Genomic DNA, 19478 nt, shown 5'->3' with positions numbered 1-19478 from the left:
CTTGAACCTCTGGAAGTTTTCTGTTAATGTATGATTGTATGATTCTGTCAATGTATCATTTCTGTATTACCTTTACCAAAACTTTACTTGCATGGGATATCAAAGAGATTATTGGATGATTTCTGCATTCTGTTGGGTCACCTGTCTTTGGAATGGGCACAAATACAGATCTCTTCCAATTAGTCGGCCAGATAGTGGTCTTCCAAATTTCTTGGCAGAGATGAGTAAGTGCATCCTGTGTCGCCTCACTTTCTTGAAAGATTTTACTTTTTATTCTATCAATTCCTGGGGCCTTGTTCTGTGCCAATTCCTTCAATATACCTTGGACTTCTTCTTTCAGTATCATTGGCTCTTGATCATATGCTGTCTCTTGAAATTATTGAACATTAACCATTTCCTTTTGGTACAGTGACTATGTTTATTCTTTTCATCTTCTCTTGATGCTTTTTGCATCATTCAATAATTTGCCCAGAGAATCTTTCAATAATGAAAGTTGAAGCTTGAATTTTTTCTTCAGTTCCCCCAGCTTGAGAAATGCTGAGGGTGTTCTTCCTTTTTGGTTTTCTGATCCCAGATCTTTGCACATTTTTTTGTAATATTTGGCTTTATCTTCTCGAGCTGATCTTTGAACTTTTCTGTTCAGCTCTTGGCCCTCCTCATTTCTTCCATTTGCTTTAGCATCTCTAAGCTGGAGAGCAAGTTTCAGTGTCTCTTCTGACATCCATTTTGAGTTTTTCCTTCTTTCTTGTCATCTTAATGACTTTTTGCTTTCTTCATGTATGAAGTCCTTGATGTCATTCCACAACTTATACAGTTGTTCAAAATTTGGGCCAATTGGACATTTTTGTATTTTTAATATTCCTCTCTGGTGTGGTGCTGTGGGTTATGGTCTGGAGTGCACTCAGTTTGAACCACAATGTCAGTGGTTCAAGCTCAACAGCCACTCCTCAGGAACCCTATACAGGGTCACTATGGGTTGGAAACTACTCAAAGGCACTTAGCAACACCAACAATAAAAATACTACAAGCTTAGTATAGTGGACTTTTGTGTGGTCATATATCCCATTTCCTATTGTTTACCTCAGTTCAGATACAAAATGGCAGCTATTTACTGAGTCACTGCTATGTGCTAAGTTCTGTGCCTGGCTAGAAAGTCTTTATCTTGATATAAGCTTAAAAGTAAAAGATATTTTAATAAAAGGTTACCATTGAAATTGCTTTCTCAAATAGAACAACCAGACATTCATTCTCTCACAGTTTAGGAGGCTTGAATTCAAAATTCACAGTGCTGGCTCTAAGGGAAGACTTTTTCTTTGTTAGTTCTGGGAAAAGGTTCTTGTCTTCTTTCGGCATCTGTAAGTCCAGCATTCAATGGGAATTTTCATACTTCTTGGCATCAGTCTTCCCCCAGATTTAGGAGTTTCCAGCACAGGGACCCTAGGTGCAAATGATGCATTCCACCACCGCTTCATCTCTCTTTGTGGTAGAAGGTCACACTCAGCTTGTCTCACTTCTTTTATTCTTTCATATAGTGGAAGAGATTAACTCAAGATACAATCTAATTCTATAGATTGCAGCTGATCTCATTAACATAAAAGAAACGAGGATTTAAACATACAGGATGATTACATTAGGTCAATGCTGATGTCATCAGATCACATCATGGGGGTAATTAATTGCATCATATTAGATGTCATCATGGAGGTGATAACTACATCTTAACTGTTAAACCACTGAGAATGCTGGCCAAGCCAAGTTGACACAGAGTCTTAGCTACCACAAAGATCATCTCTGTAACTCTTATCTTAAAAATTTAAGTTAGTAAGTTAGCATCATATTTAAATATATAATGTTTAGAATTACTTCTGGTGTGGCACTGTAGGTTCAGCACTGGACTGTGAACCACAAGGTCGGTAGTTCAAACCCACCAGCTGCTCCTTGGAAACTCTATGTTGTTGTTGTTAAGTACCGTGGAGTCGACTCTGACTCATAGTGACCCTGTACAGGGTTTCCATGGCTGTAAATCTTTATGGGAGCAGAATGCCTCATCTTTCTCCCGCAGAAGCGCTGGTAGTTTCGAACTGCTGACCTTGAGATTGGCAGCCCGATTCGTAACCACTACGCTACCAGAGCTCCTTTTGGAAACTCTATACAGTATCGCTATTAGTCGGAACTGACTTGATGATACTTAACAACAACAACAACAGAATTACTTGTGAAAATTTTTAGTTAATACCAATTTTACACATACTCACATCTTAATGAAGTCTGATCAAAGAATCTAATTTTAATGTTTGAGCATATATTGTTGTTGTTAAGTGCCATCGAGTCAATTCTGACCCATAGCGATCCTGTATAGGGTTTCCGAGGAGAATCTGGTGAGCTTGCAGTTCAAATGGCTTTGCAGTCTGACACATTAACCCACAGTGCCACACCCGGACTCTGTTTGAGCATTTAAGACTATGTAAATACTACTTTTACCCCTATTATTAAATACTGTGTAATCAAAAACAAGGAACACTGTGGCTCCATATGATAAGCGCTGAACTACGAATCACAAGATACATAGTTTAAGCACACCAGCCACTCTGCGGAGAAGATGAGGCTTTCTGTTCTCACAAAGATTTAAAGGCTTGGAAACCCTATACAGGGTTGCTATGAATCAGAACAAACTCTATGACACTTAACAAAAATAGCAACAATCATAAACAAGTCACCTATGATCATTGAGTATCAAAATTAACATGTCATCCACTGGGGGTAAAAGGCAAAGTTCAAATAAGTATACCAAAACTTTGTGAAAGATGAGAAAAAAATGTTCTATTTGTATTTTATCTTTCTTTTTTCTTAAGAATTGTAGATTTCTTCTTAAATATGCTATAAATAAGTATGTACATATACAGTTATTTTCCAAGTAAGTCATATGAGGTGCAACTATTGTTCTCTCCCTGTCTGGAGAAGAAAAGAATGAAGAAAATCAAAGAGGCATATAAACAATTAGTCCAGTGGACTAAATGCACCACATGAACACCAGTTGCCGTGAACCTGAGACCAAAAGAACTAGATGGAGTCTGGCTAGCTATACTAACTGCTCTGAAAAGGACCACATTAGAAGGTCCTAGATAGAATGGGAGAAAAATATGGAAAAAACTAAAAATCATAAAAAAAAAAAGATCAGGCTTGCTAGTCAAATAAAGACTGGTAGAACCTCTGAGACCAACAGCTATGGGCACAAATGTAGTAATGATTATGAGGTTGGCACAGGATCAGGCAGTGTTCCATCTGTTGTGCATAAGATCATTATAAAATCCTGTTTTCAGAACACTAGGTTGGAGTTTTCAGTTTCATGTATCAACTTAATGGCACATAACAACAACAACAATTTAGGGAAGTTCCTTACCTTCTCTAAGCTCACTTTCTTTGTTTATAAAATAGAAATAATATCATCTTCTTTTCAGAGTTACATAAGAATTTAGTAAGATACAAAAACATGTCAAAATTTAGTTCTAGGCACATAGTAGAGAGTCAGTAAATGTCACTTCCTATTGTTATTATTGGAGTCTTGGTATGGTGCTGGAGGATAAACACTAGACTGTTAACCACAAAGTTAGCGGTTCAAACCCACCAGCTGCTCTTCAGAAACTCTCTATAAGGTCTCTGTGAGTCAGAACCGACTCAGTGGCACTAAACAACAATAACAATTGCTATTATTATGTTTTTTAACAGAGAACGATATTAAATATATGTTTTCCTGCCTGTATCTATGTTTGTCTAAACTTAACATTAATTAAACCACATCATCCAATTCCAAAGTAGAATACTGAATATCATTATCATACCTTCTCATGAAGATCATTTATCTCTTCAGTACACCCTGGGTAGAAAGCACAGAGTTTTACTAACTGTAGTTCATTATCAGTAATCATCAGGAGAAGGTCAGCTGCCAAATTCCTATTCACACAAAAGGAAAAGATCTGAAAATAATACTTAGAGCTATTTCAAAGGAATGAGAGTCTTATTATGCTTTCCTTGATTTCCTATTTACATAAGCAGTACTAATTTCCTACGTAATTGTGAAATTTTCCTAAACATAGACCACAAATACCAGAGGGCATTGAAGGAAAATTTATTATGAAATTCCTAAATACTAAAAAATATATAAACTGAATATTCACATATTTACAAATATTACAGAATTATTTTCTAACTAATTAGTTTTAAATAGTGTTCTTTAGAGCAATTTATAAAGCAAAATTTGTAAAAATGAACTCATCAATTCTTGTTATGCTTGACAACAATACAGACTTTTATTAGCCAGCTTATTAAAACCAGCAGAAAATGTGTTGTTGTTGTTAAATGGCATCAAGCAGATTCTGACCCATAGCAACCCTATATAGGGTTTCCAAGGAGCAGCTGGTGAGCTTGAGCCACTGACCCTGCAGTTCAAACGGCTTTGCAGTCTGATGCAATAACCCACAGAGCCACACCAGGACTCTGTCGCTATTTAAAATTCAGAATTTTGGGTCCTGTTCATATACCTTAATATTCCCTTGGAAAATCAAGATAGAAGTTCCACTTTCCATTATACATTTGAAATATTCATTGGTTTCTGATATATAAAATGGTACTGGTTTATCTGCTTTACTTTAAAAATATTTTGCATAAAATCCTGTTTTCAAAACACTAGGTTGGAGTTTTCAGTTTCAAACATTGTAACTGAGAAAATACCAAATTCTTAATGGCTCTGAATATTGTTGCTATTTAATTATTATAATAAAATAATATGTAGACATTCAGTATGACTTTAGGAGATATTTCAAATTGGAATTGTTGACACTATGTGCCACAGAGTGTGAGAGTGAAACTCTCCTTCACTTTTCTTGGGAAGCCTTCAGTAAGATCTGTATTATGTAGTCACTATGCTTTCATTCTGGAACATATTAAGAGGCACTTACATATACTGGTAATGTGGTGGCTCCATACAATAACCATTGGACTATGAACCATAAGGTTGATGGTTCAAGACCACATGCTGTTTTGTAAGAGAAAGACGAGGCTTTCTGCTCCTGAAAAGCTTTTTTTAAAAAAAAATCTCGGAAACCCTAGACAGGGTTGTTATGAGTTGGAACTGACTGGATAGCACACAACAACAGTCAGAATACAGTAGTTGTAAAACCAGAGAAGAAATAATGTGTAACATCTGGTATTGAATCTAAAATGCTGTTAAAAAATAAAAATACAAATCACAAATTATTAGGGCAGTAACTTGTTTAAATAGGCTTAGGATTTTTTAATAAAAGAACTTCAGTGAGGTGTCACAATAAAGTTTCATATATAATATTTTAATAATTATTCCATGCATAAATAATTTTTGATACTGATGTCAACTGAGAATTGATAAAAGATTACAGTGATTTTTTTACCTAACTTTCCCTAGTCATGTAACAATTAATTTTGAGGTCTTCTGAAACTTTCGTAATTTTATTCTCATTGTTCAATAGATAAGTCTTTGAGTGCTTTCAAAATAGAGTAGCTTATGTGCTCTTGCTGCAAAGTTTATATATATATATATATATACACATACCTTTACATTTTCTGATACTAAAATTTAAAGTAAGTTTTAAATAATACCCATGAGATTATAGAAATTATTATTTGCTTTTAGAGTGTTTAAAATGTTGTTGCTAAGTACCATTGAGTCAGTTCCAACATTCTGTACAGGGTTTCTAAGGAATGGCTGGTGGGTTTAAGCATGTCGTTAGCAGTCTAGTGCTTATTCTACAGTGCCACATCAGTGTATAAAATGGCTGTGTCAAAAATCTATGAAAACTTTCAAGATTTTCTTTCCTAAGAATATATCCAGATAATAGTGAAATTTATAGCTTATTGAAGAATTATATCCTGATATAGTGAAATTTATAGCACTGTCAGTTAATTTTATTCAATCTTTAATCTAACTTACTACATATTAAATATTGAGTGCATGAATGTGGAGGTAGATTGATATCTATATGTAGATATTTTGATAAAGAACAACCAAATAGCCTAAATTGTTAAATTTCACATTAGAGCGGGTATGTTTCTATGCTTAACTGAATTGGTATTGTGGTATTGTAAAAAGGCACAGTCAGTTACTAAATTAGTTCTGAGTATAAAATTGTAGGAATTGTTCTCATTACTCTGTCATCTGGTTTTATATGCTATAAATTATGTATCGCAATTGGCATTGTGTACAGCAATAAATAGGGAATGAACATTTATTAGTATAGAGCTGCCATTCTAGTAAAAAAATAAATAAATTAGGAAATTACTTTTCTTAATTAGACATATGCTTTTATATAAAACTAGGTACCTGTATCCAACAGATGGAAAGCTAAAAAAAAAATTAAAACTGCAATAAATATAAAGAAGCAGTAACTTTTACTAGTAAATGTATAAAAAAAAGGAAAAAGAAAGAAGTGTCTTGTGTGGTGAAAAATTATGAATGTTCCTACGGAATTATAAAGCTACTCTAATTTTTTAAAAATATCTGTGAAGTTCTAATAATAGCTGTGAGGATTACAGATTTCCCCCGAAGATAACTGTAATCAGTACCAATATATGTCAGAACATGAATCTCTTCCTGGTTTATGGATGTTTATAGAAATACAAAGCAAAAACTCTTTTGGTGTTTGGTTTTTTAGAAGTAACCAAGATATACAGTCAGTTGAAAATATTTCAAACTAAATTTTTGTTTAATATATATTTCTGTTTTGTAATATATTTTTAAAAACTTCTGTCAAACAAATCTTATTGCAATTAGATGACAAATTAGCTTTTGACATGGAATCAACCATCATTGAGTAAACAGTTGAGTTAGACCTCATGCCATAGGATAAGTATGAGGCAAGCTGTGATAACTATGGCACTGACTATTATAGCTCCTAATCAAGGGGAAGACCAGAAGAAAATGCTAACACCTATGGTGGGGTATCCCAACTCTTTGGATGAGGGGAGGGAATTGTACATCACCATCAGATGTGGGTAAAATTAGCACAATCCTAAGATTCCTGATTCACTATGAAGCATCCAGATCCAGACAAGGAGAATGGAAAGCATAAATCTTTTTCTGAGTTAACCCTCAAAAAGGAAATGGGGTTATTATGTGTATAGACATTGGAGTTAATTTGTATAGGTTTGCTTCTTGGTTCTAATTTTATCAGGAAAATCAACACCAACCTTATAAGACCTAGTCAAAAACACATTTGGCACACAGTAAGCAGTACAGAATTGTCAGTTCATTGTAATTATTATTATCTGTAATGTTCATAGCTATAGTCATGATAGCTCCATATGGATGGCATATGTATGTGTAAGGTTCGGAAATGGGGAGAAGTTTGAGTTCTGATAAACAAACTCATTTAGAAATGTCTTGAGATGTTAAGGATTTGAGGAAAGTGAAGATCAAAGCCTAAAATCATCTTTAGTTAACAAACATTTACTGAGTGGAAATACCTTTTCTTTGTAACAGTGATTCCCTTGAGGATTAGCTGCAGATGTGAGCTAGGATTGCTTTAACCTGGATTTCCAAGTTAATCATGGGACTGTTCCTAGTCTATATCTTAGTTGACAGACACACTGGTGGCACGGTGGTTAAAGTGTTAGGTTGCTAGCACCATGGTTAAAGTGTTAACTGCTGAAGTCAGCAGTTTGAATCCACCAGCCCCTCCATTGGAAAACGATGAGGCAGTCTACTTCTGTAAAGATTTACAACCTTAGAAAACCTATAAAGACAAAATACTCTGTCATATGGGGTCACTAGGAGCTGAAATCAACTCCATGACAGTGAATTTTATTTGATCTATATCTTAATATAAATTAATTATTTATCTTAATATATTGTTAGAATTTGGAGTGATGGCCTTTTCTAAGTCTCCAGCGAAACCACCTTCATTTACTTCTCTTCATTAGAAGAGTGACTTTATTTCCCAAACCTTAAATTGGGACATAAGATCTGACAAAAATAAGTATGTATATGAAGAAGTTTCAAAAACAGAGAAGAGTTGTTCCCATAATCTTAAGAAGTGTACATTTGTTGTCTTATGATACCTTATGTGTCAGAAACATTATGAAATTATAACTGGCCTACTTCAGAATGGGTCATGGTTTCTTATATAACCATGGTAGTTCGGATCATTACTTCATTGTGATATCACCATTTCCTCCCATAAGTTTATATTTTGCATACAAAAATGAAATCCTATATTTTACCAGTGTATGTCTTATCAAATATAATTTACAATGTTCAAAAATGTACTTCATCACTATAAAGTTATTTAGAAATTCTTACCATGTTGGAAACATCATGCATTTTCTTGCCAATAATTCTAAGGCATAGTGGGTTGCTGGTACTGCAGACTCTCCCAGTACTGTCCCCACACAGACCGCCAAGTCCAGTTCGTTTCCACGAATCAAGTACGCCATAGCAAGCTTGCTCAATAAAAAAATACTTTCTTAAATTTCATAGACACTGGATAGGAGCAGCATTCCCCTTCAAACTCATAAAGTAGATACAGTAGCATTCACCTACAAATCAATTAATCTTATAAAGTACTGATCATAATACTTCTACAAAGCAGCACCTATAATAGAGCAGCTGCAATTTTTTGATAGAAAAACTAATGAAGTGAAATGTGGGAGATATTATAAAGTCAGAACTTAAGAGTTTGGAGCCCTTGCCTCTATTTTTACACTTAATTAATAATATAAGTCTCTACAATAGCCTTCAGTGTCCCTATCAGAAATATGTACATTCTTAAATGCATATTCAAGATGTTACCAATGATTACATACAGTCAATATATTCAAGAATAAACAGTGAAAATACAAAGTAGAATCTATAGCTTTATTTAATACTTTCCTCATTACAACCTGTGAATAAAGTAAAAAGCACTTAAAAAAATACAAGGGGCTTTAAAAAGTTCATGCAAAAATTTCATTATCTTTTGATTCCATTTTCACAAGCTTCTTGGAACCCCCTTATATTCCTTTTGAGGAATCTACTGAAGTAGTCTTTAAAGTAATGTTTACCCCTGCATTAGTTTCCATAACCCTAATAACTACATGTGAGATTGGAAAGGTATTGACATTTTCACTTCAGAGTTCAGGACCCTTGAGATTCAGAGGAGTTAAGTGACCTGCTCAAGGTTAATACGTGAAAACAAAGCAGGACTTGAAGCCCGGCTGCACGAGTCAAAGTCTAGTGTGTTATTTTTTTGTTTGTTTGTTTGTCCCTTTACTACAAAACTGATTCTCATATGAAATTCTATAAGTTAAATTGCTACAAATATTATCTTGTGAGAAAAATAAATGAGTTACTGCAGACTGTGGTCTATCGAGTTTCTGTGGACTTACTCAGCATGTATCACTCAGGGTTGGAAAGAATGCAAAATTAGAACTTAGGAAGTCACCATATTTTTCCCCCTTCATGATACCATGACATACCTAAAGAGGTTTTATTCACATACACCAACTTAAAATGCTGTACCTCAATATTATCTACAGCTAGATGGCAACAGGCGGCTAGCACTGCTCGACCATCCTGAAAATACCATTCTGCCAGCTCTTTACTGACTTTGTGCAGGAGTCTAGAGAAAGAAAAAAGAAAGTACAAACTCTATGCAAACACAATAATTCCACTGTAAAAGTAAACTAATGTCTCTTTTGTTGTTATTAAGTACCATTGAGTAGGTTCTGACTCATCGCAACTTTGTATAGGATTTTCAAGTTCTTATCTTTCAGCGTCATACCAAGACTTCAATACTTCTTTTAACAGGCTTATTAAAGGACCAAACTGAGTTTTATGCGATATCCTTAATTTAGTTTTAAGCCTGATTTTTTGGGAAAAATCAGTAAGTAGTCTTCCCTGGCAAAAAAAAAAAAAAAAGAAACAAAAAAACAAACCCTGATAGATAAACCCACACAATTGCCAGAAGAAAGACCTAAGAACCTTAAAAAGAAAATTTTGCATCCCACACAAAATAATTATAATTCAACTACAGCAAACCCTGGTATGAGGCTGTAGGATTAGCACTGGACTGCCAACTACAAGGGTGGTGGTTCAAACCTACCAGCTGCTGCTCAAAAACCGTGAGTCAGAACTGACTCAAAGTCACTCATCAACAACAACATAGGAAAAGTTAACTTTGGAGGGATAATATGTTGAATTGCAATGTCTCAGAATTTATGTGGTACCCAAAATATGTCTAGTATGACTGCTGTAGTTTTGAGGACCATTGAGTCAGTTCTGACTCCTAGCGACCCTGCATGACATTTCCAAGGAGTGGCTGGTGAGTTTGCACTACCAACCTTGTGGCTCAAACCAACCCTGTATTCCGGTGCTTTGTCTCACATCTTCAAAATGTCAAGTTTGAAAATGGCAGAGAATAGCAGCAAAGATTCTGAAGGGAAAACTCCATTCCCCTAAAATAAAGTTTTATGTTCCTTTGTACTTGTTGAGGGCCTTAAAAGTTTCAATATCCTTTGTTTAGAATCAAGAGAAGGGGCATGTAGACACAGGATTATATACAGAATGACAGGCTGAAAAAAGTTTTTTTTTTCATTTCTTTGTTAGAGTAATCTTTTGGGTTTCTTTAAAAAACAGAAGACTAAATGCTACTCATAACACTACACGTTAATAGGGAGCACATCTATAGGCGCAGTGGGTTAATGAGTTGGACTGCAAAGTAGGTTTGAACTGCAAGGTTCGTGGTTCAAGCTCACCAGTTGCTTGTTTGAAACACTATAGAGGGTCACTATGAGTCAGAACTGACTCGACAGCACTTAATAACAAGAATAACAAAATCATAGGTATTCAGGTGTTTCATTTGTGAGTTTCTCTACTGAAATTGTTTTTGCTTTTTTTGGGAAGCAATATAAAATGTGTATAGGCTACATCTTCCTGCCTGCATCTCAAGATGGATGCTGTTATGGAACTAGACTGTGATGAGAAATGTACTAGAAGACTTGAGATAGCCAAGAACTCTGTATACAAAGAAGGATGGCATACATTGTTCCCCAAAACTCTGACAAGGAAACCAACTATAAAAAAATAACCAAAATTAGAGCAAATCACTCACTCATTAAAGTCTTCCTTGTAGACATCATCAGAGTATGAAGATCCTTTAGGTGTAGAAATAGGCAAGTTTTGCATATTTCCCTCACAAGCAGCCTACAAAGTAATTAAACCTTTAAGTTAAAGCTAATAATTAATAATATACAAAGTTGGTAATCTTATTTTGATCAAGGCATACTTAAGTATTATTTTCAATTTATACTACAGTTTGAAGCTGTCCTTAGAATTTGAACATATCAAATATTAATTACATTGTGATTACTAAAGTAAAGTGTTAAGTAAATTATTACTAGCAAAAGTTGCTCAAATGCATGGTAGAAAACATTCAGCCGTTTATACAATGTTCAGTGTTAAGTTTCTGGTATGGTTAAAGATTTAAAGTAAGTCCAGGTCCAGTTATGACCAGAGCAAATACAATATAACTAAAATGTCAAAAGATGATCAAGGAGGCAGGCAGAAACTAAGCCACCCAAGGCTTAGTTAACCTTGTTAAGGTAAGCCAATCAAAACAATCGTTTCCCTTTTGCCCACTCACTTACTTACCCACAGATGCACAGGGCTTATATGATATTGTAGTTGTACCTGTGCAACAAGCAGAGCTTCTTTAAGTTGACCTCTTGACATAAAAAAATTGACTAGTTTTTTCACATCACCAATGGCTATGCAATATGGGATTACATCATCTTTATCTTCCTGGATTAACTGGTCGGCTCGCCTAATAATGTAAAAACTTTTTTTATAACATGCTAGTTTCAAGGTTCTCAGTTGTACTGTAACTTTATGAAAGTATATCTAAAATAAAAAGGAAATTCATAAAGTCTTTTTTGACAAACTACTTAAAAAATAGGACTTGCAATGAAACGGTAAGTGTAAACCTGATGTACTCCCATGTAAACTATCACTCAATTCACAATAAGAACTTAAAAAAAATAATAAGACTTACTTTTTATAGTTAAATCATATATTGAAGACAAAAGTTTTCTAAAATAACAACTTCTATGTTGTGGCTGTGAAGTGCTTTCAAGTTGGTTCTGACTCACAGTGCCTCTGTATAGGGTTTCCAAGAAGTGGCTGGTGAATTTGAACAGCCAACCTTGTTGTTCAAATAGACCTTGCTGTCTAGTGCATTATCCCATAGTGCCACACCAGGATGCCACAAACACTATAGTTCATTATTTATCAAAACTAGTTTCATATTCAAATGCCTGAACCATTTCAAATCTAAGATCAATGTAGTTTATCTCTTAAAACAAGCAATTTATTTTTTTGAAAATAAGTTTCAAACAAGTTATAGGTAATGAGTTATCTACTTTTAGCTGGATTAACCAAATATGTGGATTAAAGACAACAGACTTTTTAGTGTCTTAGTGAATACACTATTGGGCAAGAAATATTCTAATCTTAAATATCTTAACAAGTATTAAAAAAAAAAAAAAAGGTAATACAAACCCAAACAAACAAACACAAGTAACGCAATAGGACAAAGTAGAAACTTCCCCATAGGGTTTTTCAGGCTATACATCTTATAGAAGCCAAATGGCACATCTTTGTCCCACAGAGTGGTTGTTTGGTTTGAACCACTGACCCTCTGGTTCCCAGTGGAGCACTTTAAATGCTGTGCCAAACAAGATCATAAATATTGATAATAACATACAGAATATCCTAAGTACGCTTGTTGTGTTATTAAGTGCCGTCGATTCATTCCAACTCATAGCAACCCAGAATAGGGTTTCCAAGGAATGACTGGTGGGTTTGAACTGGCATCCTTGCAGGTTACAGTCCAGTGCTTATCCTACAGCACCACATCAGGACTGCACTGTAGTTTAAAGAATAATGATATTCCAGATATGCCAAGGTGGAGAATTATAGGGAAGAAAAAAAGCAATTGTCTTTAGATCCTGATGTTGGAGATTGTGAGGGGTGTACAAGTGTCTGTCTCTACATGTCTAACTCTGTAACTCTCTGAGACCACTGTTTTCTGTCTCGGATTGGCTCTATTTCTCTCTGACTCTTTTCCTATTTAGACCCAGGCATTTTCCCCATAATCAATTTAGCTAATTCTACCCTTAACGCTATGGGTCGGAACCGACTCGACGGCACTTAACAACAACAACAACCCTTAACCTTGGTTTAACCTTGTTGTTGTTAAGTGCCGTTAAGTTGGTTCCGACCCATAGCAACCCTGTATAGGGTTTCCAAGGAGTGACTGGTAAGCTTGAACCACCGACCTTGCAGTTCAAACAGATTTGCTGTCTGGCGCATTAACCCACAGTGCCACACCAGCCTTAGGTTTGCTTTAAAAAAAAAAAAAAGGAAACCCCTCCCCCCCCCTACTAAATTGGTATTTTTATGTTACCATTTGCATTAAAGTTCAATTTCCAGTCTTTGAGTAGATGGTAATGTTGTTAAGTACTGTGGAGTTAGTTCTGACTTATAGCTACCCTGTATGGGGTTTCTGAGGAGTTGCTGGTGGGTTTGAACTGCCAAACTTGGGTTAGCAATCCAGCGTTATTGTACAGTGCCACACTAGGACTCCATGAGTAAGTGCAATATAAGCTTTTTATGCTGCTCCCCAGGTTACTTTGAAGAGTCTTTATAGAGTCATTGAGGTACACCTCAACACCCATGTTAATGTGTTTGTTTGCTTTTTTCAAGATTTTTTTCTATAATGGTTGGTTGGTTGGTTATGTGCCATGGAGTCTCTTCTGACTCGTAGCAATTCTGTATATAGTTTCTGAGGCTGTAAATCTTTACGGGAGCAGAAAGTCTCATCTTTCTCCCATGGAACAGCTGGTAGTTTCAAACTGCTGACCTTGAGGTTCACAATCCAACTTGTAACTACTATGCTACCAGAGCTCCAAAATATGCATAGCAAAAATTCACCAATTCAATAATTTCTATGTGCGACTCAGTGACAATGATTATATTTTTTTAAATTGTGCTACCATTCTCACCAGAATCCTGGTTTGTGCTGTGGGTTAATGCTCTGGACAGTAAGGTCAGTTTGCACCGCAAGGTCAGTGGTTTAAACTCACCAGGTGCTCCTCATAAACCTTATACATGGTTTCTATGGGTCAGAACAGACTCAAGGGCACTTAACAACAACAAAAACAACCATTCTCACCCAAGCCTTTCAGATTGTTCTGTCTCCATTAACATAAAATCACTGTCCCTCAAACTTCCTATCTAACCCTTCAATTAGCTCTTGTCAATTTGATCCCTTAAACAGCCCTTTAAAAGAACACAATGATCAAGGCAGGCATACTTTACTAATTAAGTGAAACAACTGTTTTGTTTAATGATTTCAGGGGATATTTTTGGTTTAAGGTTTAAAGATCATCTCAAGGAAATAGTTTCAAGGGTTTATTCAGAACACTTGTGTTTTTACTATGTGACCCTGATTTTCTTGTTACAGCTCTTTAGAAACACACTGCTTAGAAACAATATTTTCTTCCTGAAAATTTGGAACTAGGCCTGAAAGACCACTAACCAGTCCCTTTGAATAGGAAATCTTCAACACATAAACTCAGGTATTAAGTTGTTGTTGTTGTTAAGTGCCGTCAAGTCCATTCCAACTCACAGCGACCTTGTATATAGGGTCAGCTGGTGAGCTTGAACCACTGACCTTGCAGTTCAAACAGCTTTGCAATCACACAGTACCACACCAGGACTCCCAGGTATTATAGGGAGGACATTTTTCTGGCTACTCTGTGGAATACAGGAACCCTGGTGGTACAGTGGGCTGTGTCGGGCTTAGTTGAAAAGTTGATGGTTCTCACCCACTTGCTGCTTTGCAGAGAAAGATGAGGCTGTCTGTTCTCTTAAAGGATCACAGTCTTGGAAACTCTATAGAGCACTTTGAGTCTGTCCTATAGACTTGTTAGGAGTTGGAATGGAATCCATGGCAGTGGGGACCCTAGTGACATGGTTAAGTGCTCAGCTACTAAATAAAAGTTTGATGGTTTGAACTACCAGGGACTGTGGTAGAAATGACCTGGCAATCTGCCTAGTAAACTCTCTAGGGAAGCCCTGGCTGTCCCATATGGTCACTGAGTTGAAATCAACTAGATGGCACACAACAACATGTGGACTAAGGAGCAGAGAAAGTTGGTTCTCAGAAATAAAGAGTAGGAAGAGTTGTCTCTAATTCCACCTGTACCCTTCTCCCCTCACGCCACATAACCAATTTCAATCCTGCTTTTGTTTCCTTTTTGTAAAACAATTCTAATTAAGGAAAATAATACCCTCCATTTTGTCCAGATTTCTTCTTCGGGCTATGAGCTCAAGAATACTCACTTGATATTGCCACTGAAAAAATTACAAAGGGATGTCAAACTTGTCATGTCCAAAGAGAACTAATGATCTTAATAGATTCAAATCCTCTACTAAGATTTTTGTTATTATTTCTGTTTTGAATCCCAGTGAACAAAAACTTCTCTCCAGTTTTGCAAACCAAAATACCTCCATCCTCCTTATTTTCCATTTATTACCAAGTCCAATCAATTTTAACTCCTAAATATGTATCAGATTTATCTTATCTACTTGTCTCCATTTCCCTCATCCTTACTTAAGGCCTCCATTCTGCTGTTGTCTCTTGACTATTCTAATTTGCATTCTACTTGCTCTTCCCATTCCTGCTATTGACCCTCCATAGTATGACAGTTCAAAATGCAAATCTGAAAAGGTCACTTTAAACCTTGTTTAAAATTCTTTAATGTTTTCCTTTGTTCTTATAGCAGAGGGAAACCAAACCAAACCAAAAAATCTTAATAATATTTATAAAGTCCTAAAATGTCTAGGCTGTGTCTAGTTTTTCACTCTCACTTGGCATTTATTCACCTCGACACAGTTGTAAACAATAACAGCTGTGCTCAGGTGTATTCTGACTAGTGTCAACCTCATCTGTGTCAGAGCAGCACTGTGCTCAAAGGCTATGATCTTCAAGAAGCAGACAGTTAGGCCTTTCTACTGAGGAATCTCTGAGTGAACTCAATCTGTCAACATCTGGTGGGTAGCAAAGTGCCACACAGGTATCCCCAGATATACTAGCTTCCTTTTAAATTGCTTTTAGGTTGCTCTCTAGCCTGTAAAGGGGCTCTCTTAAAACTCTTTACTTGGTTACCTCCTAGTCATTCTTTATGGATCAGCCCACACACATGGCTCTAGGCCAGGAACCCTCTGGCCCAATATACCTTAGGATACACTCACTACATTTTAAACCTGTGGGTTGTTGTTGTTGTTGTTAAGTGCCGTCAAGTTGGTTCCAACCCATAGCGACCCTGAACAGGGTTTCCAAGGCTGTTAACCTTTCCTGCCATAAATAAGCAACCTGGTAGCAAGATACTGGATGCTAGAAAACTATGTCAATATATATATACAGTAAAAATCATTTTTATTTTGCAAATGTTTAATATTCACTGACCATACCATGAACTCAAATTACATTCAATTAATATTTTCTTTGAGGTCTAAACAAACATTTTCAATGAAATACAATTCCTCTATAAACTTGACTTGATTAAGGATTCAATGAAAGCAACACCTTTTAGAATTGTGCAATGAAGTTACAGGAACTTAAAAGTATTTGGGATGATTAGAGCTTAGGGTAGGGAGCCTGCAGTCTGAGGGTTGGAGCCAGCCTGTAGCTTAATATGCTGTTGGAGAGTAAGTGCTGGGGAGTAGTCTACTTTCTAATGGCAAATGTGCTAATCCTTCTAGATTTCATGCTTAGCCTTTGACTTGATTTTTATTTGTGTGTGTATGAGCTACAGTGGATTATTTCCCAAACCATGTCCCATGAAAGGAAAGTAAAAGTTTCTATTTTTTATGCCAATTACTTATATGATAATGCTCTATAGCATTCACACAGTGACTGGCAAATAAATCAGAACTAGCTGTCATTAACTCAATCCTAACTCATTGCAACCCCATGTGTGTCAGAGTAGAATTGTATCCATAGAGTTTTCAATGGCTGTGATCTTTCAGAAGCAGATCAATAGCTCTTTCTTCTTAGGTGCCTCTAGTTGAATTCAAGCTATCAACTTGTTGGTTAATATCTGAGTGCTTAACCATTTGCACCATCCAAGGACTCCTGATTGACACATGTTGTTAAGTGCCTTGAAGTCAGTTATAATTCATAATCATACCACATAGGGTTTCCAAGGAGCAGTTAGTGGGTTTCAACTGCCAACCTTGCAGTTAACAGTCCAGTGTTTATCCTATAGTGCCATGCCAGTGGGAAATAAATAAATATTCATTGAATGAATAGGATAGAGAATAGTCATAGGATGTGAGTGAACTATGTCCCCCCAAGATATGGTGAAGTACTAACCCCCAGTATCTGTAAATGTGATATAATGAAAAGAGGGTCTTGATAAATGCAACCAAGATAAGATCATGCAGAATTACTGTAGACACTAAATACAAAATAAGTGATGTTCTTATAAGGAGGAGAGACACATAGCGGACAATGTCATGGGAAGATGAAGGCAGAGATTAAAGTGATGCATCTACAAACCAAGGGAGGCCAATGATTCTGGCACCAATAGAAACCCGAAGAGAAGCACAGATTCTTTCTCATAATCAATCTGCTAACATCTTCATATTGAATTTCTAGCCACCAGAACTATCAAGAAAAGCCTACAGGACTGAAGGAAGGCTCATTAACAACCTGTGAAATGTAGATGATATAACCTTACTTACTGAAAGCAAAGAGGGCTTAAAATATTTACTGATGAAAATCCAAGATCATAGCCTTTAGTATGGGTTTCACCTCAATGTAGAGAAAACCAAAATCCTCACCATTTTTGGTGAGCAATAAATAAAATTATGATAAATGGAGGAAAGACTGATGTTGTCAAAAACTTCATTTTGCTTGAATCCACCATCAACATGCATGGAAGCAGCAGTGAAGAAATCAAATGACATATTGCATTAGGCAAAGCAGCTGCACAAGACCTCTGTAAAATGTTAAAAAGCAAGGATAGTTTTTTTGCCTTGAACATTTACTTTGAGGACTAAAGTGAACCTGACCCAAGCCATAGTATTTTCAATAGTCTCATATGCATGTCAAAGTTGGACACTTAATAAACAAGCCAGTAGAATAATTGATACATTTGAGTTATGGTGCTGGAGAATATTAAAGGTACCATGGACTGCCAGAAGAACCAACAAATCTGTGTTGGAATAAGTATAGCGAGAATGCTCCTTAGAAGCCTGAATAATAAGACTTTGTCTTTCATACTTTGACCATATATCAGTTTCTTGAAAAAAGACATCATGCTCAGTAAAGTGGAGGGACAGTGAAAAGGAGGGAGACCCCCAACAAGATAGATTGGCACAGTGACAGTAACAATGGGTTCAAACATAACTGCAATTGTAAGGATGGTGCAGGACTCAGTAGAGGTTTGTTTTGTTGTGTATAGTGTCACTATGAGTCAGAGACAATAGAAAGGCACCTAACAACAACAACACTTGTAGCCCAGGTGCTCCCTCCCCAAACTCTTTCTATCCTTTTTTCTTTACTGCCAGTAATTTTCCATTCTAAAGTTCTAGGAAATACCCTCCCCCTCCCCACCCAGAAATAGCCCAAACCAGTTAAAACCAGTGTGCTATCTTACACATGCTCAAAACTTCCTAGTGTGTCCCTAAAATGACCTTTGTTTAATTAAGGACCTAAGGTGCTGGCAGGGCGGTGGTGATGTGCCACAGAGTGGGTTCAGACTTATTATCAACCTTGCATAGTGTTTCTGAAGCAGTAAATCTTTAAGGGAGCAGAAAGTCTCATCTTTCTCCCATGGAAAGGGTAGATCTGAATTGCTGACCTAATGATTAACAGTTCAACTAGTAATTTACTAGGCTTCCAGGGCCCCTTTATTAAGAACTTAATGCATATTAACTTCTCCACCTTTTGGAAGGAAACAGGTCACCATTTTTGCACATGTGATGCATTAAGCTATACATTCACCTACTGAGCTTGCATACTATGATAAAGAATACTGATAATGTAAGTTGCTTGATTCCCCTATTTGAAAATGATTAAAGTCTGTCTTACCAACCTGCCTGCAAGCAGTTCTGCAAACACTCAACCCCAGTTAGTCCTTTCCTTAGCTAAGAAAAGAAACATTGTCTTTCACTTCCCCACTTCAGTCTCAGTCTTTGGAAGCCTGGACAGTCATGCTGAGCAAGAGCTGGAATTCCCAGCAACACTATAAGAGAACAACTTCTGTTGTTTCTAGACACCCAGTTTGTGGTACTTTGTTACATAGCACATTAATACCTTTTAGAAATAAATTTCTTCATTTATTGCATTCTAGAATAAGGGCATCTAGTGAAGTCGGCTGAGTGGTAAACTTTTTTTTTTTTT

The 19478-nt window shown here is 36.2% G+C and overlaps 1 protein-coding gene across 2 annotated transcripts in view; it reads right to left on the bottom strand.

The window, feature by feature from the left end:
• The window catches only part of WDR17 (WD repeat domain 17), a 117671-nt gene that overhangs the window by 18163 nt on the left and 80030 nt on the right, over nucleotides 1-19478 (bottom strand). Inside the window, exons 19-24 of one of the 2 annotated variants that reach the window (XM_006834410.1) lie at nucleotides 11696-11828; nucleotides 11118-11209; nucleotides 9527-9626; nucleotides 8330-8469; nucleotides 6348-6373; nucleotides 3840-3967 (exon numbers count right to left, since the gene is read on the bottom strand). In XM_006834410.1, coding sequence (XP_006834473.1) covers nucleotides 3840-3967; nucleotides 6348-6373; nucleotides 8330-8469; nucleotides 9527-9626; nucleotides 11118-11209; nucleotides 11696-11828 — 619 coding nt within the window. The remainder of the gene's footprint in view (nucleotides 1-3839; nucleotides 3968-6347; nucleotides 6374-8329; nucleotides 8470-9526; nucleotides 9627-11117; nucleotides 11210-11695; nucleotides 11829-19478) is intronic. The other variant, XM_006834411.1, reaches the window with a different exon arrangement.

Source organism: Chrysochloris asiatica, unplaced genomic scaffold (assembly GCF_000296735.1).
Source record: "Chrysochloris asiatica unplaced genomic scaffold, ChrAsi1.0 scaffold00011, whole genome shotgun sequence".
NCBI classification, from domain to species: domain Eukaryota; kingdom Metazoa; phylum Chordata; class Mammalia; order Afrosoricida; family Chrysochloridae; genus Chrysochloris; species Chrysochloris asiatica.
Note: the sequence above shows the minus strand (reverse complement) of the source record. Positions and strands in the feature narration are given on the sequence as shown.